This window comes from Sorex fumeus, unplaced genomic scaffold (assembly GCF_029834395.1).
Source record: "Sorex fumeus unplaced genomic scaffold, SorFum_2.1 ptg000003l, whole genome shotgun sequence".
NCBI lineage: Eukaryota > Metazoa > Chordata > Mammalia > Eulipotyphla > Soricidae > Sorex > Sorex fumeus.
Window position 1 is genome coordinate 58538326 of NW_026606060.1, and position 21483 is coordinate 58559808.

A 21483-nucleotide genomic window follows, 5' to 3' on the forward strand; every position below is an offset into this window, starting at 1 on the left:
ATATTGACTTTTGTAACTCTCAATAGTTCATTATTCTGTTATTTTGATGCAAATAACATTTTATTTCATCTGTTCCACATCCAGCCATATATTATTAGAACACTCTCTCTTTTATCAGTGTCTGGTATGTACATTTTGAAAAGTATTTCCAAATTTTTCTGATTGATTTTTTAAGAATTTTGTATAAACTAGAATTTCACCAACATTACCTCGTCTTGATTTTTATTTAAAAAATCAAAAATAGCGCTGGAGCAATAGCAGAGTGGGTAGGGTGTTTGCCTTGCACGCAACCGACCCGGGTTTGATTCCCAGCATGCTATATGGTCCACCAAGCACCGCCAGGAGTGATTCCTGAGAGCAGAGCCAGGAGTAACCCCTGAGCATCTCCGGGTGTAAACCAAAAAGAAAAAAAAAAACAAGAAAAGAAAAAATAAGTGAGAATGTGAGAAAAAACATTTGACTTTTACAATTGAATCAAATACTTTAAGAAACTTCTTTAATAATGGACTAAACATTAAAATTATGTATACCTATATTTATTATGACTTCCAAAGTGAATGCTTCTTATAAGGAATTTATTAAATTCCAATTTAATTGTGTTAATTTGAAAAAAAATTTCATTGCTCTTGTGCACTTAACTAATTTTCTACAATGAACAATGAATATTTATAAAACTCAAAGCCATTATCTTATTTTTTTTAGACTTTGATATTCATGTTTTCTATTCATGAATGTCATATTTTCTAGTCTGAACTATTCAAACAAAGATACCAAAGTTCTCTTCTAGTTTGATTATTTATAAAATAAGGTTGCCCCATACCTCGTGCATGTAAATTATATTTAATAATATGAGCTAGCATAGAGACAACTACCCATAATTTCTTTTGGGCATGAATGGTTGTGCATCTTCACATATCTTGTAAGCAAATAGTACCTATGGTCTTCATGAACAACATGGAAAGTGCCGATTTTCTTTAAATCAAAGTGTAACTAAAGTATGAACAAAAAATTGTTACACTCACTGTGGTTTTAAAATAATTTATCTCAAGCTGTTTCTTGGGAATAGAGGATATTCTGGGCTTATTGAGTGTGTTATGTAATATTTCCGTGGGAAAATGCCTCTGAGAACTTGATTTTGTACCTTAATGAAACCTGCGGACAAACAATTTGGAGCACTGATTCTTTAAACGCCCTTCCTTCTTAGTCACAACTCTGAAATCTTCGACCTTGATTAGTGTCTCTTAAAGTTTTTAATTGTACTTTTGACAAGATTATTAAAATTGACAGTACAGACTTCTTCCTTTTTTATATAAGTTATAGTGTAACTTATAATAAAATATTCTAAAATAATAACACTATTAAAATTTAAAGGTGAACCAAATTATTTTAAGCAATGCATATTTAATTTCATTTTAACTAGCAAAATATATCAATTTCCCCAATTTTCTATCAGTTTCTCTGTACCAATTCTTAACATGTTTGCATTTGAATTTATTACTCATAAATGAGCTTTTAAAATATATTCTGGTTTAAAATTTTTCAGAGAGGAAAAAATAAAGACTAAGGGCTAGAACAATTATACAGTGGATATAGTTCTAGCCTTAAATGCAGCAGACCTGGGTTTGATCTCTGCACCACATTTAATATTGTTAAGATAACATCTTTGCACATTATTTCAAATATTAATGTATTTCCAACACCATTGCCCATACCTTTCCAAACACCATACCCTTGTCTGAAGAGTGATTCAGACAACATAATTTACTCCAATTAAAGTGAATAATTGAAAATTTTAATGTAACTAACAGCATTATCAAAATTTATGAAGTTTTCATCAGTTTCAAAGAAATGCAAAAGCAATTAAAAGTCACTTCCCGTTCCACTTCCATTCAACTCTTGGCAAGCACTGATGTACCTTCTTACATACAAATTTATTTCTTCTTTGATATTTTATAAAATGGACTAATGGTAAGTGATCTTTTGAAAGGTGGATACCCATAATATAGTGCTAAGCGAAAAAAAAATGAGACACCAAATAAATATATTTTTGGTATATAGATGGAGATATAGATGCAACAGAATCCAATTTAAGTGTTTTCATCCTAAAGTTTATTCTTTCATAAAATAAAATTTAGATCTGCATAATATATGTTTTGATATTTGGTGAGTATAGCATTACACATTTTTATACCAGGGAATAATTCTGTTAGCATCATAATGAAAAAAAATCCTTTTCTTTTTTATGCTATGTGAAACAGTAGCATTTTCTTGCATTTTCTTTCTCTTTTTTTTTTTTTTTCCCCTTTATTTTATTTTATTTTTTTTAAAGTTGTAGATTTACAATTTTTTGTGCTTTGGTTTCAATTATACAATGATCAGATACCCATCCCTCCACCAGTGCCCATTTTCCACCACCATGGATAATATCCCTCCCACCCCCATCCCCCCATCCCCCCGTCTCTGTGGCAGGGCAATCCCCTGTGTTCTCTCTCTCCTTTTGGGTGTTGTGGTCTGCAAAAGAGGCATTGAGTGGCAAACATGTTCAGTCCATAGTCTACTTTCGACATGCATCTCCCCTCCTGGGAGGATCCTCCAAACATCCTTTATTTGGTGCTCCCTTCTCTATCTGAATAGCCCTTTCCTCTAGGATACCCGGCTGGCCTCTAAGTTATGGAGTAATCCTCCTGGTGCTGATCTCAGCTATTCTTGGGTATTAATCTCATACTTTGTTACTTTATATCCCCCAGATGAATGCAATCTTTCTATGTCTATCCCTCTCTTTCTGACTCATTTCGCTTAGCATGATACTTTCCATATTGTACCACTTGTATGTAAATTTCATGACTTCATCTTTTCTAAGAGCTACATAGTACTCCATTGTGTAGATGTACCAAAGTTTCTTTAACCAGTCATCTGTTCTTGGGCATTCAGGTTTCTTCCAGTTTCTGGCTATTGTAAAGAGGGCTGCAATGAACAAACAAGTGCAGATGTCACTTCGACTATACATTTTTGCCTCTCTGGGATATATTCCCAAGAGTGGTATTGCTGGGTCAAATGGGAGCTCAATTTCTAATTTTTTGAGAATCGTCCATACTGTTTTCCAGAAGGGCTGAACCAGTGGACATTCCCACCAACAGTGAAGGAGTGTCCCTTTCTCGCCACATCCACGCCAGCATCGGTTGCTTTTGTTCTTTTGAATGTGGGCCAGTCTCTGAGGTGTGAGATGGTATCTCATTGTGGTTTTGATCTGCATCTCCCTGATGATTAATGATGTAGAGCATTTTCTCATGTGCTTTTTTGCCATTCGGATTTCTTCTTTGAGAAAGTTTCTGTTCATTTCATTGCCCCATTTTTGGATGGGGTTGGATGTTTTCTTCTTGTGGAGTTTAACCAGTATTTTGTATATCCTGGATATCAACCCCTTGTCAGATGTGTATTCGGTGAATATCCTTTCCCATTCTGTAGACTGTCTTTGTATTTTGGTCACTGTTTCTTTGGAGGTGCAGAAGCTTCTTAGTTTAAGATAGTCCCATTTATCTATCTCTGTTTTCACTTGCTCGGCCAGTGGCGTGGCATCTTTGAAGATACCATTAGCTTCAATGTCATGGAGGGTTTTGCCAACTTTATCTTCAATGTACCTTATGGTTTCTGGTCTGATGTTGAGGTCTTTAATCCATTTTGATCTTACTTTTGTACATGGTGTTAGGCAGAGTTCTGAGCCTATTTTTTTGCATGTAGCCGTCCAGTGATGCCAACACAATTTATTAAAGAGGCTTTCCTTACTCCACTTCACATTACTTGCACCTTTATCAAAGATTAGATGAGCATATGATTGAGGAGAGATGTCAGTGTATTCAACCCTGTTCCATTGGTCTGCAGTTCTGCCTTTGTTCCAGTACCATGCTGTTTTAATTATTACTGCTTTGTAGTACAGTTTGAAGTTCGGGAGGTTGATTCCTCCCATTTTCTTTTTCCCAAGAATTGCTTTAGCTATTCGTGGGGGCTTATTGTTCCATATAAATTTCAAGAGTGTTTGCTCCATTTCTTTGAAGAATGTCATGGGTATCCTTATAGGGATTGCATTGAATTTATACAATGCTTTCGGTAGTATTGCCATTTTGACAATGTTAAGTCTCCCGACCCATGAGCAGGGGATATCTTTCCATTTCCTCATGTCCTCTTTTATTTCCTGAAGTAGCGTTTTGTAGTTTTCTTTGTACAGTTCCTTTACTTCCTTAGTTAAGCTGATTCCTAGGTACTTGATTTTCTGGGGCACAATTGTGAACGGGATTGTTTTTTTCATGTTGCTTTCTTCTCTCTCACTGTTTGCGTATAGGAAAGCCATGGACTTTTGGGTATTGATTTTATAACCTGCAACTTTACTATACGAGTCTATTGTTTCTAAGAGTTTTTTGGTGGAAGTTATTGGGTTCTCTAAGTAGAGTATCATATCATCTGCGAATAGTGAGAGCTTGATTTCTTCCTTTCCTACCTGAATGCCCTTAATATCTTTTTCCTGCCTAATCGCTATTGCAAGTACTTCCAGTACTATATTGAACAGCAGTGGAGAGAGTGGGCATCCCTGTCTCGTCCCTGATCTTAGAGGGAAGGCTCTCAGTTTTTCCCCATTGAGGATGATGCTTGCTGTAGGCTTGTGGTAGATGGCTTTAATTATGTTGAGGAAGGTCCCCTCTATACCCATTTTGGCTAGGGTTTTCATCATAAAGGGGTGCTGGATCTTATCAAATGCTTTCTCTGCATCTATTGATATGATCATATGCTTTTTATCTTTTCTTTTGTTGATATGGTGGATTATGTTGATTGATTTCCGAATGTTGAACCATCCTTGCATCCCTGGGATGAATCCTACTTGGTCATGGTGTATGATCTTTTTGATGAGTAGTTGGATTCTATTTGCTAGTAGTTTGTTGAGGATCTTTGCATCTGTGTTCATCAGGGATATCGGCCTGTAATTCTCTTTCTTTGTGGTATCTCTGTCTGCTTTTGGTATCAGTGTGATATTTGCTTCGTAGAAACTGTTTGGAAGTGTTTTTGATATTTCAATTTCGTGGAAAAGCTTAAAGAGTATTGGGAGTAAGTCCTCTTTAAAGATTTGGAAGAATTCACTAGTGAATCCATCCGGGCCAGGACTTTTGTGCTTGGGGAGACTTTTTATTACCATTTCAATTTCCTTGATGGTGATAGGTCTGTTCAGGTATTCCAGGTCTTCTTGGTTCAGCCTTGGGAGTCTGTAGGAGTCTAGGAATTTATCCATTTCCTCGAGGTTTTGATGTTCCGTGGCATAAAGCTTCTCAAAGTACTCCCTGAGGATCCTCTGAATTTCTGTGGTTTCTGTTGTAATGACCCCCTTTTCATTTCTGATTCGGTTTATTAGGGTTTTCTCTCTCCCTTTCTTTGTGAGTTTTGCTAGAGGCTTATCGATCTTGTTAATTTTCTCAAAGAACCAGCTCTTGGTTTCATTGATCTTTCGGATTGTTTTTTGGGTTTCCATCTTGTTAATCTCTGCTCTGAGTTTTATTATTTCCTTTCTCCTGTTCGGGTTGTGCTCCTTTTTTTGGTCCTTCTCCAAGCTCTTAAGCTGTGAGGTTAGGTTACTTATGTGTGCTCGCTCCTCCTTCCTGAGGAATGCTTGTAGAGCTATAAACTTTCCTCTTAACACAGCCTTTGCTGTGTCCCATAAGTTTTGGTAACTCGTGTTCTCATTTTCATTCGTTTCTAGGAATCTTTTGATTTCCTCTTTGATTTCCTGTCTAATCCACTCGTTGTTCAATAGTGCACTGTTTAATTTCCAGGTGTTTGATTTAGTTTTCTGTTTTTGTGTGTGATTTACTTCTAATTTCAGCGCATTATGGTCTGAGAAGATTGTTGATACAATCTCTACCTTCTTAATTTTATGGAGGCATGTTTTGTGGCTCAGCATGTGGTCTATCTTGGAGAATGTTCCATGTACACTTGAGAAGAATGTGTATTCAGCTTTTTGTGGATGAAGTGTCCTGTATGTATCTACTAAGTCCCTTTCTTCCATTGTTTCCCTCAAATGAAGTATGTCCTTGCTAAGCTTGAGTCTGGTTGATCTGTCAAGAGGTGACAAAGCAGTGTTGAAGTCTCCCACTAGTATTGTGTTGCTATTGATGTCTTTTTCCAAATCTATGAGTAGTTGTTTTAAGTACTTTGCTGGTCTCTCATTAGGTGCATATACATTTATTATTGTAAGTTCTTCCTGTTGTACAGATCCTCTGATCAATAAGTAATGGCCTTCACTGTCACTTATGACCTTCCTCACTCTGAAATCAATGTGGTCTGATATAAGGATGGCTACTCCAGCTTTTTTATGGGAGCTGTTTGCCTGTAGGATTGTTTTCCAGCCTTTGACTCTGAGTCTGTGTTTGCTTTGACTATTGAGATGCGTTTCTTGCAGGCAGCAGAATGTTGGGTTCAATTTTCTAATCCATCCTGCCACTCTATGTCTTTTAATTGGTGCGTTTAGCCCATTGACATTGAGAGAGATTATTGTTATGGGATTTTGTCCCATTGTTATGTTAAAATTGGGTGTATTTGAGGGGCCTTTCTTGCCTTAAAGTAGCCCATTTAGTTGTTCTTGTAACCATGGTTTTGAGTCTATGAAGTTCCTGAGCTGTTGTTTGTCTGTGAAACTGTGTGTTGTTCCTTCTATTATGAATGAGAGTCTTGCTGGGAAAAGTATTTTGGGGGAGGCATTTATTTCATTGAGTTTTTTTACTATGTCCCACCACTGTTTTCGGGCCATGAGGGTTTCATCAGAAAAATCAGCTGTGAATTTTAAGGATGCTCCTTTGTAAGAGATTTCTTTCTTCGATCTTGCTGCTTTCAGAATTTTGTCTCTGTCTAAGGTTTTGGTCATTTTGATCAGAATGTGTCTTGGGGTATTTTTATTCGGATTTCTTCTAGCTGGTACCCTTCGGGCCTCCTGAATGTGGTCACAAGTTTTCTTCAGCTCTGGAAATGTTGTAGCAATGATGTCTTTGACAGTTTCTTCTTCATCGAGGTTTTCTTCCTGTCCCTCTGGGACTCCAATAATTCTTATGTTACCCCTCTTGGCTTCATCACGATCTTCTCTTGCCATCTGTTCCCGAATTGTGAGTCTCTTTTCCATTTTCTGCTCTTTTCGGGAGAGTCTCTGAACTTCATCTTCGAGCTCACTGATTCTGTTCTCAGCCGCTGTTACTCTGCTGCTGAGGCCTTCCACTGAGCTTTTCAATTCGCCTACGAGATTTTTCAGGTCTGACATTTCTGATTGCATTTTCCTCATTTCTGCCTTCAGATCCTCTTGTCTTCTATTGGCATTGGTTTCCATTGTTTCTTTTAATTCCCTAAGCATCCTAAGTAGCTCCCTTCTGAATTCCTTGTCAGAGAGGTTGTCTAACACTACAGTACTGTTGGTGTCATCTGGGCTAGACTCTTCAATATGAATGTTTGGTGGGCTTTTGCGTTGCTTTACCATTGTGAGAGGTGTGGTTTAGTCCTTCACGTTCAGTGTTACTATTCTGCTTGATATGCAGTGTGAGTTAAGATAGGCTTATGAGTTATTGGCAACTGTGTTTCTAGTGGCTGCGCTAAAATAGAGAAGTTTCCATCTAAGAAGTTAGCTTATGGTTCCTATGGCATATGTAGTGGGAAAATATTTCGCGGCCGCGTTAGCGGTCGCGGCTCCGGAAAGAGTCCCTGGCACTGGGCGAGGAGTTGGGAATGTCTCCTGTTTGGAATTGGAGCCGTTCAGCTTTGTTGCCCAGAGCTGGGCCTCTGTGCCCGTCCCACGCGGCTCAGGGGTTGAAAACCGGCTGTCTCGGGGCTGTTTCTAGCTGCGCGTGCCCAGAGAGGAACCCAGGCCCTTGGGGGCGGGCTGTACCTGTTGGAGTTGGAGCCGTTCAGCTTTGTTGCCCAGAGCTGGGCCTCTGTGCCCGTCCCACGCGGCTCAGGGGTTGAAAACCGGCTGTCTCGGGGCTGTTTCTAGCTGCGCGTGCCCAGAGAGGAACCCAGGCCCTTGGGGGCGGGCTGTACCTGTTGGAATTGGAGCCGTTCAGCTTTGTTGCCCAGAGCTGGGCCTCTGTGCCCGTCCCACGCGGCTCAGGGGTTGAAAACCGGCTGTCTCGGGGCTGTTTCTAGCTGCGCGTGCCCAGAGAGGAACCCAGGCCCTTGGGGGCGGGCTGTACCTGTTGGAGTTGGAGCCGTTCAGCTTTGTTGCCCAGAGCTGGGCCTCTGTGCCCGTCCCACGCGGCTCAGGGGTTGAAAACCGGCTGTCTCGGGGCTGTTTCTAGCTGCGCGTGCCCAGAGAGGAACCCAGGCCCTTGGGGGCGGGCTGTACCTGTTGGAATTGGAGCCGTTCAGCTTGGTTGCCCAGAGCTGGGCCTCTGTGCCCGTCCCACGCGGCTCAGGGGTTGAAAACCGGCTGTCTCGGGGCTGTTTCTAGCTGCGCGTGCCCAGAGAGGAACCCAGGCCCTTGGGGGCGGGCTGTACCTGTTGGAGTTGGAGCCGTTCAGCTTGGTTGCCCAGAGCTGGGCCTCTGTGCCCGTCCCACGCGGCTCAGGGGTTGAAAACCGGCTGTCTCGGGGCTGTTTCTAGCTGCGCGTGCCCAGAGAGGAACCCAGGCCCTTGGGGGCGGGCTGTACCTGTTGGAGTTGGAGCCGTTCAGCTTTGTTGCCCAGAGCTGGGCCTCTGTGCCCGTCCCACGCGGCTCAGGGGTTGAAAACCGGCTGTCTCGGGGCTGTTTCTAGCTGCGCGTGCCCAGAGAGGAACCCAGGCCCTTGGGGGCGGGCTGTACCTGTTGGAATTGGAGCCGTTCAGCTTGGTTGCCCAGAGCTGGGCCTCTGTGCCCGTCCCACGCGGCTCAGGGGTTGAAAACCGGCTGTCTCGGGGCTGTTTCTAGCTGCGCGTGCCCAGAGAGGAACCCAGGCCCTTGGGGGCGGGCTGTACCTGTTGGAGTTGGAGCCGTTCAGCTTTGTTGCCCAGAGCTGGGCCTCTGTGCCCGTCCCACGCGGCTCAGGGGTTGAAAACCGGCTGTCTCGGGGCTGTTTCTAGCTGCGCGTGCCCAGAGAGGAACCCAGGCCCTTGGGGGCGGGCTGTACCTGTTGGAATTGGAGCCGTTCAGCTTGGTTGCCCAGAGCTGGGCCTCTGTGCCCGTCCCACGCGGCTCAGGGGTTGAAAACCGGCTGTCTCGGGGCTGTTTCTAGCTGCGCGTGCCCAGAGAGGAACCCAGGCCCTTGGGGGCGGGCTGTACCTGTTGGAGTTGGAGCCGTTCAGCTTGGTTGCCCAGAGCTGGGCCTCTGTGCCCGTCCCACGCGGCTCAGGGGTTGAAAACCGGCTGTCTCGGGGCTGTTTCTAGCTGCGCGTGCCCAGAGAGGAACCCAGGCCCTTGGGGGCGGGCTGTACCTGTTGGAGTTGGAGCCGTTCAGCTTTGTTGCCCAGAGCTGGGCCTCTGTGCCCGTCCCACGCGGCTCAAGGGTTGAAAACCGGCTGTCTCGGGGCTGTTTCTAGCTGCGCGTGCCCAGAGAGGAACCCAGGCCCTTGGGGGCGGGCTGTACCTGTTGGAGTTGGAGCCGTTCAGCTTTGTTGCCCAGAGCTGGGCCTCTGTGCCCGTCCCACGCGGCTCAGGGGTTGAAAACCGGCTGTCTCGGGGCTGTTTCTAGCTGCGCGTGCCCAGAGAGGAACCCAGGCCCTTGGGGGCGGGCTGTACCTGTTGGAATTGGAGCCGTTCAGCTTGGTTGCCCAGAGCTGGGCCTCTGTGCCCGTCCCACGCGGCTCAGGGGTTGAAAACCTTCTTTCTCTTTTTTTAAACAACACCCAGAAATGTTGGGAGCGACTCATGACTCTGTCTTAGGTCACTACCTGTGGTGTTTTTGGGGAACAGGGTGTCCACAGGGTTCTAGGAGTTGAATCTGGGTCTCCTGCACATGAGCTAATTCTCCATTGCTGAAACTATTTTCTATGTAACTAAAATAAAACTACATTATTTTTTAAATTGATCATTGGACTTTTCATAGAATATTTCTAAGAATTGGGAGAAAGTCAGGAGATAAATAACAAATGATCACAGTCATATGCGATACATAAAGAAGTAAAGCAAGGAAATAGACAAAGTCAAATGCAAACAAACCCTTCAACTTTAAAGATAAAATTCACAAAGTTCACAAAGTAGTGAGAGTAGATGAGAAGAGTCTTAGGGACAGTGACAGAGAGATATAAAAACTTTAGTTGTAGGTATAGTGTGGTAGTCAACACTGTTCTCCCAAAAAGTATAAACAATGACATTCTTATAAATTAGAATATAATAGGTACATTCACAAATTTGAAAGAACTGATTTTAATATTCTTTAATATTTAGTAGCACTGCACTGTTGTCCAGTTGTTCATAGATTTGCTTGAGCGGGCACCAGTAACATCTCCATTGTGAGACTTGGTGTTACTGCTTTTAACATATTGAATATGCCACAGGTAGCTTGCCAGACCCTGCCATGTGGTGGGATACTCTCGGTAGCTTGCCGGGCTCTCAGAGAGGGATGGAGGAATCGAACCCAGGTTGGCCACATACAAGGCAAATGCCCTACCCACTGTGCTGTCACTCCAGTCCTATAGTTAAGACCATATTAAAGCTAAAACCATGAATAGATATATGGTTTTTTACTAAAACAAATGGCCTGATACTGGGTCAGGGCTAGAGAGTTTGATGAGCTCGAGTGCTCAAGTGCAGACTTTGCATGTTAAAGTCATGGGTTTCATCCTTAGCATCACACAGTTCCTTGAGAAACGCTGAGAAACAGCCTCAGTATATCTACAGATGTGCTTCCCAAACAAAATCACATTATTAAAATTCCTAGAAATTACAAAAAAATATATCAATGACCTAATATAGCAATGAAATATTAAATTAAAAATGAGATATTAACAGAATAAATAATAAAAATATCTGAAACATTGATCAATTTCATAAGTAAATATTAAAAAGTATTTTAGGGGCTGGATCGATAGCAGGGCATCTGCCTTGCATGTGACCGACCCAGGTTCAATTCCCAGCACCTTATAGAGTCCCCTGAGCACTGAGCACTGCCAGGAGTAATTCTTGAGTGCAGAGCCAGGATTAACCCCTGTACATCGCCAGGTGTGACACAAAAAGCAAAAAAAAAGTATTTCAAAAATACAGTGTATATTCATTTTAAGTTTACAATAAGGTATTGCACACATTTAAGAGCTAACAACTTCTGGGCTGGCAGGATACTTGCCTTGCATACAGTTGATCAGATTCAAACACTGACACCTCATACTCTCCCCAAAGCAACACCAGAAATGATCTTTGAATAAAGAGTCAGTAGTACAGTCAGCTGAGTACTGTACATTATAGTCCCAAAACAAAACAAACAACACACACATACACACATGCACACACACACACTATCTATATTGTGTGTATTATATATGGGGAGGAGAGAGAGAGAGAGAGAGAGAGAGAGAGAGAGAGAGAGAGAGAGAGAGAGAGAGAGAGGAGAGAGCATACATTTTATTCCAGAAGGGTTTATGAAGTATATCTTATATGCAGCTGGTACATGTGGTTCCCCCAGGCATCCCTCAGAGTAGCCCTAAAGGCTCTAAAGAACCCCTGTTCATAACACCACTTCAGCAACTAGATCAGCTTCAGTTGATATATAGGCAACAAACTTTGAATATTCTCTGATACAGGTGCAGATAGACTATGAAGATCATGTCCGAATTGAACGAGATAAAGGTAAAGGTAAAGGTAAAGGCCCTCCCGTTGATCGTCGATTTGCTCGAGCGGGCCCAGTAACGTCTCCATTGGAGACTTTGTTGTTACTGTGTCTGGCATATCGAATACTCTCGGTAGCTTGCCAGGCTCTCCGAGAGGGGCGGAGGAATCGAACTCGGGTCGGCCATGTTGGCCGCGTGTAAGGCAAACGCCCTACCCGCTGTGCTGGGCTGGAACGAGATAAATATCTATGAAACAGTAATTTATTTTGCAAATAAATATGCTTGACTGACGTTCATTGTCAGTAAAAGCCACTGGGGAGACTCAACCCGGCTTCCTGGCATTTTCTCTCCTGTGGCTACTAAGAAACAGTAGGCAGGAAGTCCAGTGGAATTCAACTTCCTGTAAGCCATTGTGGGTAGGCTTAGTTCCCTGTACTAAGCCTCTGCCTGCTGTGACCTTGCAGTCTGGGACCCATCCTCAGCAATTTCTATCTGTGACCTTATAATTGCTCTGTCCCAGGACCAAGCAGGACAGCTCTGTCCCAACACTATCTGTGCCACAGGTCTTCAGTAAACACTGAAATCCATTCTAGGGAAGCCTGATCTCCAAGTGATCCCTTCTCTGGGTACGCCCTTTAGCCTACAGTCATTCTCTGTCTTTTATACATACTTAAAGGACAATTGCAAACAAACAACAAATTGTTTTCTTCAAATCTCTCCTGCTTCTGCCTCCTGAGTCACTCTGGGATACACAACTTATACCTTGCTTGTTAAATCCTCCTTGGGAGCACATTTAAGGGTCAGAACAATCAACTAATTTACAAAATATGCACATGAGAAAGAATGAATAAAAAGCTCAACATGATGGTTTGTAGTTCAAACATTTATTAAAATAACAAATTATTAAGGAATATACAATATCTACCTGACTGTATAATGTGGTGATCCATATGAAAGTGTATTTTAAAGTAATTCGACAACAACAGTGTGAATTTAAAGGTGAATCATGGACTTTAGATCATTCAATTGCGTTAATAGAGACATCCTCTGTATAAACTGTAACTTCTCATTTAGTGATATCCCTGGGGGTGTATATATAGGTGAGGGAATTGGGGGATGGAAATTCCTTCTATCTTACTCTTAATTTGGATGTAAATCAGGAGTAATAAATTAATGTAAATATAACTCTGGATATAATTGTAATGCTTTTGAAAAAAATGAGAACTTTATAAAATGGTAAGAACAGAAGTTTTCAAAATTTAAGTACATTAAAGAAATTGGTGCCTACAAACATAGAATCTTCTATCTAAACAGGATGCTTGAGTAATTCGTTTTCTAGAAAAATCTACATAGAAACATTTTTCCGAGTTTTCTGTAGAACTTGCGAACCTAAAATATAGAGAATAATATATAGTTAATATTGAAAAGTCACACCTAAAAGATGATGAATACAGAGTATATTTGGAATAATAGCCATATGTCAAAATCTGAATAATTCATGTAAAAATTTTTAGTAAAAAAGATTGGTATCACATCTATTCAATTATTCATCTTTCTTTCTAAGATTAATCACAGTTACACATAGGGGCTGGAGAGCTAGTACAGCGGGTAAGACGTTTGCCTTCCACGCGGCAGACCCGGGTTCAATTCAAAACATCCCAACATCCCATATGGTCCCCTGAGCACCGTCAGGAGTAACCCCTGAGTGCAGCGCCAGGAGTAACCCCTGTGCATCGCCAGGTGTGATCCAAAAAGCAAAAAGAATATATACTAAAAATAAAAAAAAAAATCACAGTTACACATAGAAATATAAGGATGTTTAAAAAGCTTACGACTTGGACGAAAAAACTGAGCCACCTGACCACATCTGGACACCATCATTGGTTTCGTTGAAGGGCCCAAACCAAGGCAGGATATCAAAAGCCACAAATATATTCTATGAGGAAAAGGATTATGAAAAATCAAAATTTCTTATATGTTAGTTTTAATTTTGTAATAAAATTAAGTTATTTATTTCATTTGTCATTTAAAAATATTAGACATTATAAATATGATGTTAAGATGATAATTATATTTGAATATAATATAATATAATAGCATTGAATAGTACATGTCAATATAATAATATACAATAAGCTAAGTCAAAATGTGAGTTAAAATATATTATCTAAAGCAAAACATTACTAAATTGAGTAAAAATTTGAGATACAAAACCTAGGACTGATGAAACTGAAGATGGTGCTGTAGAGAATTTTCATGTTAGAATGTGAAAGATAAGAGAGAAAAAATAGAGAAATCTCATAGACTTTTACAGTATGAGGGAAACAATTTAGGTTTAAATATAACATGAGAAGAACAAATACAGAAAGGAAAAGAAGTGCTAGAAACAATAAAAGAATAAGCTTATTTCATTCAAGAATGTTTATAAACCTGAGACATTTCAAGACAATATAATAAAAAAGCTAAGCAATTGTTAAAGACAGTGGTAAAATAGATAACATTGAGGAAAGTGGCAGGACAATGAGGTAACTTGAATCATGTGAAAATAATATTCAGTGATTTGGCTAAAGGAGCAAAGTCCCACTATGCCTAGGTCACCTCACACATAATATACATGTGTAGATAAAATTAGCAATTTGCAGGATCAAGAAGCCCCAGACTCATATAACCCCATGGAAACCAAAACTTAACAAAGTTAAAAAAAAAGAACATACAGAATTAAACTGATATGTGATGAGAGAAAGTTATGTGACTATTATGATGCTGAAAGCCTTGAATAAGATACAAAACTGGGGGTATGGTGCTGCCAGCAGGTCAACCTACCTGCAGCGCAAATGCATCAGTAACCTAATGGGGCCTTCAGACTTCCTGATACCCCAAATTGTCCCTGTGCCTTTGGTCAGACCTCAACAACTTGGGGCCAAGTTCACCAAGAAATTAAACGGCCATAAGTTAGGTATGTGGGGGCCAACCCACAAACCACCTCTGGCTCAGCTATACAAGTCAATTTATTAGCCTTATTTCAAAGACCCATAAATTTTCAAAGAGGTCCAAAACCACAGTTAGGGCTGTGGTACCCTATGCGTGAGCTTGAACAAAGTTACAAAATTATTAAGTAGGGAGTATAGTCTTTCTCAACATATAGAACCAGTTGGCTACAAATATGCAAGTAAGGTAAAGTCACTGTCACTGTCCTCCTGTTGTTCATCGATTTGCTAGAGCGGGCCAAGTAACGTGTCCATTGTGAGACTTGTTGTTACTGTGTTTGGCATATTGAATAGGTCAAGGGGAGTTTGTCAGGCTTTGCCCTACAGGCGAGATTCTCTCGGTAGCTTGCCAAGCTCTCCAAGAGGGGAAGAGGAATTGAACTGGGGTCTGTCGGATTGGCTGCATGCAAGGCAAATGCCTTACGCCTGCGCTATCACTCCAGCCCCTCAAGGAAGGTAATTTAATCCATATCACATGCTATAAAAATCTTAAAATACCTGAATGTAAACTATAAAATATGAAGATGATATATTAGAAAATATTTGCGGCCGTGCAACATCTTATTATCTTATTTTTACTTTGGAGAGCCTTGGAGGCTACTAAAAGTATCATGGCTGCATGGCAGAGTTTGGCAAACTTCCCGTGTCGTATTCAATATGCCAAATACCAGTAACAATGATGGGTTTCATTCTCCTAATCCTGAAAGAGCAATGAAATGGCTCTTTTAAAATCTCAGGGCTCGGAAGAAGGATACATTACTGGTGCCTGCTAGAGGAAATTGACTAACAACAGGATGATCGTGATCATGATATTAGAAAAATGTGGATGCCATTGAATTAGAGACAGAGGTCAGTTTGACATCAGAGGAATGAATTATAAAAGAACTAAAGTGTACTTATTGAAACAATTTATTTCTAAGACCTAAGGATATTTCAGAAGGTTAATATGTTTGTCTTTTTGTCCTGCATGTGTGTTTCCCTGGTTTGGCACTGCCAGCATATAGACCCTCTATGTGTGTTCCCCAAATTGAAACCAAACCAAATAAAAAAATAAATCAATTTTTTTTATTTTATGAAAAAAATTACATGTGCTAAACTTTGAAAAACTATTTACAAATTAGGCGTCTTTAAAGATACTTGTTTCCTCAATATATAAAAATCTCTCAAAATGTAATTATTAAATTTAATTACTAAACTTAATGGCACTGCACTGTCCTCCTGTTGTTTATCGATTTGCTCAAGCTGGCACCAGTAATGTCTCACAACAAATTGTGAGACTTGTTTTCACTGTTTTTAGCCTACAGAATACTTCAGGGGGAGCTTGCCAGGCTTTGCCGTGTGGTTGAGAAACTCTCAGTAGCTTGCCGGGCTCTCTGAGAGTGGTAGACGAATCGAACCTGGGTAGGCCATGTTGGCTGTGTGTAAGGCAAACACCTTACCTGCTGTGCTATCACTCCAGCCCTATTAAACTTACTATAATTAAATAATTATCAAATTGATAATTATTAAAAGGCACCAATAGAAATTAAAACTTTAAGCCATTAAGTCAAAATAAGATATTTGCATCTCATAAAACAAAAAAGAGTTTAAAAGTTAAATATGACAAAACATCTGGGAAGGAAAATAAAGACAGCAAGGTAGGAAAAATGGGCAAAAGATACAGACATTTAGCAAAAGAAAATATTGTAATACTAGTAAACCATAAAAATATGTGTTCAATCCATACCAAATCATTATCAAACAGAAAATGACTATTAAGATCATAATTCTCGGGCCAGAGATGATACAGTGTGTAAGGATTCAAACCTTGCATGTATGTAACTGACCCAGGTTTGATTTGGGGCATCCCATTTGGTCCCCTTAGTAATTGCTGTCCAGAACCAGTAGTATACTACAAAAAAACAAGGGTGTGACCCCAAAACAAACAAAAACTAATATCACAAAGATTCTCATATCAGAATTTATAATATTTAAATTACTAATGGTTATAAGTTTTGGATCAAAACACTATTATGTAAAATGCGTTTTGACAATAGTAGAAAATGTCTGAATAATATAACAAATTGATACACACATATCAACTTATCATATATCATATATGCTTATGTCCTAAATTTTTTTGCAATATTTTCATATTAAAACTAATATAAATATAATACAATAACCATAAGAACTTTCATAAATAAACTAGATGTTTATATAACATATACTGTATATAATATACACCTTGTAATGAACTAAGATTTCAATAAAATATTTATAAAATGAATATTTTTAAAACTAACTAAATATGTATATTTATAATCTTAAGTCATCAATAGAACAGTGAAAAATGTAAAAACTATAAACAGAAAAGTAAGAAGGAAGAACATATATGAGAGTGAAAATTTGAACATAATAATATTCTCTTGCATGTGATGCTCATGTTTTAAGAAAATATAATTTATAATAGATTAAAATTCAGAGTACAGATTCAGCAATTAGAGAGGGCAAAAGGAATATACTATGTTTAGAAGATTTTATTTGAAGATCTTACTTGCAAGGACCTGCTTCTTTTCACTTGGTAAATATTTGCAATACAATGTCTAGCTTCCTTGATAAGATAGGTAAAGGTAAAGGTAAAGCCCTCCCGTTGATCGTCGATTTGCTCGAGCGGGCCCAGTAACGTCTCCATTGGAGACTTTGTTGTTACTGTGTCTGGCATATCGAATACTCTCAGTAGCTTGCCAGGCTCTCCGAGAGGGGCGAAAGAATCGAACTCGGGCCGGCCATGTTGGCCGCGTGTAAGGCGAACGCCCTACCCGCTGTGCTATCGCTCCAGCCCATTGATAAGATAAATAAGACTTATTTTGGAGTAAGAAGGCACTGATGATGCTGAAGAGATTGCTAGAAGGGGTGGAGCACAATCCTTAGTTGGACTTTTGGCATCACATACAGCCAAGTACTGCGAGGAACAGCCCTGTGACCCCATGAACTCTGCTCTGGAGACCTCCATGAACACAGCACTGTTTTCTATAAAAGCCAGTGAAGCAAAAAGTAACAAATGTGCAAGCATTCCTGGTATAAAAATGCAAACACAATAGCTAAAAAATTGTTATCGTTGAAAAATTTTAGCTAGAGTTAAAAAATGCAATATTAACCTTTTTCTTGCCTGCAGCAGGCCTGGCCTAGCCAGGTTCGATTCCTCCACCCCTCTCAGAGAGCCCAGCAAGCTACCAAGAGTATCTTGCCCACATGGCAAAGCCTGGCAAGCTACCTGTGACTGATACGCCAAACACAGTAATAACAACCTCTGCATGGTGAGACGTTACTCGGCCCACTTGAGCAAATCGATGAAAAATGGAAGGACTTGTGCATCATGGAAAAGCACATCTTAAGTTTAATTATTCTAATTTCATGCAATATCACTTCTGGGAATACAAAAAGGAAAACATTAGAGATAATACTGATAGCAAACAACCAAGGAAAATTACTTCAAATATTTATTTTAAATGATTTTCAATAATATTTTGCCTAAGAAGCTGGCAATTAATTTAATGGCTAATATATACGTACAGAGCGAATGAAAGATTATCTATGGAACAAAATTTTTCATCCAAATTTTTATGAAGATGATGTTCGTTTTCAAACCAGTCAATTATCAATTGAAATTTATCAATTTAAATTTATCAAATTAAAAATGATTTAATTAATATACAATATTAATTCAGACTTTTATATTTACAACCTTTGATGTTTAATAAGTTTAAAGATTGCACATTATCCTTAATACAGCCTACTGGTATAAAATAAGAATGAAAAATATGTAGATTATTATTCGTGTGAAACATTTAACAGACTGGCTTTACTCAATTTAATAATATATTCCTGATTTTTTTTATACTCACAAAATCAATGTTTTTGATTTCCTATTCATTTGCTCGAGCGGTAAAGGTAAAGGCCCTCCCGTTGATCGTCGATTTGCTCGAGCGGGCCCAGTAACGTCTCCTTTGGAGACTTTGTTGTTACTGTGTCTGGCATATCGAATACTCTCGGTAGCTTGCCGGGCTCTCCAATTCCTATTCATAATAACAAGAATATGTGAGATTCAAAGTAAAAAAAAGGTTTTTGTTGATAGCTATATGTATGTTTATTATACTTTGTTCAATATTTTTTTGGGTCTTTCATATTTAATAATTTGTGTAAGCGGGAACATAATGGGAGCTTCTTAATCCTAATGCTTTGTAAGAGTTAAAATAATTTTTAATGTAAATCAATGTATGAAACTTTATGCTTTATATGTATCATCAGGTATATTCCTTTTAGCAAGATATTTTTGAAGGCATAACTAAAAATAGAGTACATACAGAATTATAGCCAAGCTGTTTACAAATACCAAAAAATAAACCTGCTCATTGCCACGATATTTATGGAGTTTTAAGTTATACTGTATTGATTAACAAAGTCAGGTATATACGTGAATATACAATTGACTGATTCTTCAAATAAAAAAATGAATCATAAAGAAATCTTTTGTATATTTTGTATTTTTGTCTCTTTCCCACCCTGAGTTTTCAAACAGAGATACTAATATTCTATTTGGTTTAGTTGTTTATAAATCGTATCTCAGTTATTTATTTTCTAGCTTTCATAGTATTCCATGAATTGCTAGAGAGAAGAGCAGCAACAAACACCTTCTTCTGGCCAGGATGTGAAGTGTCCTCTACAGAAAGACAAGGTGTGAAAAGAACTTTCAAGGGGTGAAATATCTGTGGTCTGGACAGACTGACCTGTCAATGTGAATTTAATTCAAGAGTTATAAAAACTAGATTCCTTACTGAAGTGTCACTTGAAATGTCAGCAGGAAATTCTTAAGATTGAATTTAAAGAATGTAAATCCACAATAAAGAGGACTCTGCCACTATAGTTTATCATTTGATTTGTTTATTGGCAAATACCTTGGAAACAAGAGCTGTGTTGAGCTACAAAAGATTTTACCATCCTTTACTGTTAAATTGCTTCCATCTCAACTACAAATACCTTAGATCTCATTAAGCATACCTTAAATCTCATTAAGAATAACATAGATGACTTGCCAACAGGGAAACAACCCAGCATCACAAGAGATCATGATATCACCAATTCTTCCAAGTAGACTGGTCTAAGCTGAGAACACTGGAGCAATCTCACAATGGGGTTGGGCAGGTTCCCCACTTCTCTTCCAGTAGTCCCTGCAGTCTGCAGCCAGAACCAACAGCCTCGGAATTAGAATCGGCCCAGTTTCACAACTGAACCTCATCGAACTGCTATGCCACCAAATTCTTCCAGATCTTTAGCTCATGAACTGTGTAGCCATGCACCTCAAATTTCACAGTAGTGCTGAATAGAGCAAACTGATTGAAATGTTGCATAGAAACCCAACAAGTTCAACAAGCCTCAGCAATAACACAAGACTCAACTAGCACCAACCAGCACCAAAGTTCCTCATTGACCTTAGTAACATCGCTGTGAGTTGTAACAGTTATCTCAAATTGACTCTTAATGGGTCTAAAATTTGATTAGTCCATCTGCCTTTTTGTTGCAACAAACAAGTGGAAGTGAATGTCACTGTGCTTCAAGGTGTTAGGCTGAGGTGGTGGGATATTGTTGGAGGGAAGGACACAGTAGTGGTAGGTTTGGTATGGGAATATTTAATGCGTGAAACAACGGTAATATGAAGAACTTGGTAAATCATGAAGTTGCAATAAAAAATGACAAATAGGAACAATGTAGATGACCTAACTAGACTTACTGGCTAAATTTGGTATCACATATCTATTCTCCATATAACTCATTATGTCATCTTTAATGGAAATATTTCAATTATTGTAATCCCATTAAAGTAGGAAATTAATTGTATGTCACTAATTATTCTCAAGGATTGTTATATTTCCTTTTTTAATGACTGATAATTTTAATGTAAGAAATTGTCAATTTTCAATCTATAATTACTGCTTACATTCTTAGAATTTTCTAAAGTAAATTGTATTTATTAAAAACTTTTAAAAATGATAGGTGGCACCAACAGCAGGTCCAACCTGTATCCACAGGGCAAGTGCATCAGCAGCCTGATGGTATCCTCAGGCTTCCTTTTACTCCTTAAATTGCCACTGTGCCTCCAGAGGAACCCCAACAACTTGATACCAAGTTCCTGAGAAATTCAACAGCCAATAATTAGGTACATGAGAACCACAGTCACAAACCATCTCTAGCTCAGCTATACAAGCCTTGTTTCAGAGATCCACAAACAAGTCTTGAAAGGCATCAAAATCAAAGGCCAAAGTTAATCTAGGACCTGTGCAAGACTGAACAGACTATGTGAGCGCTTGGGTGGGCAGGGGGAGTGTCAGCCTTGTGCCACCCAAGCAAAGCCCCTGGCAGCTGCTTGCTTCCACAATCCAAAATCACATCCACAACCTTAAAGCTTCCATCCAATCATGAACTATTACAGATATGGAGAGAAAGAGAGAAAGGGGTGGGGGGTGACAGAGAGACAAAAAGAGAGAGAGAGAGAAGGGACAAAGAGAGGGAGTGGGAGAGAATGTGCCTGCCATAGAGACAAAGGGGTGGGGCAGGGTAGGACTAGAACCATTAGTGGTGAAAATATGGGGGTTGGAACAGCTTATGAGTGAAACCCAAACACGAACAATTTTGTAACTGTGTATATCACTATGATTCAATAAAAAATGTAATTCAACTATCTAAAACTAGCACATTCTGTTGG

General features: G+C 39.5%; 1 protein-coding gene across 1 annotated transcript in view; it reads right to left on the reverse strand.

Annotated features, from left to right (window-relative positions):
• Positions 1–1727, reverse strand: part of LOC130024243 (NKG2-F type II integral membrane protein-like) — a 40179-nt gene extending 38452 nt beyond the window's left edge. Inside the window, exon 1 of the mRNA XM_056114917.1 lies at positions 1713–1727. Coding sequence (XP_055970892.1) covers positions 1713–1727 — 15 coding nt within the window. The remainder of the gene's footprint in view (positions 1–1712) is intronic.
• Positions 1728–21483: the final 19756 nt, after the last annotated feature.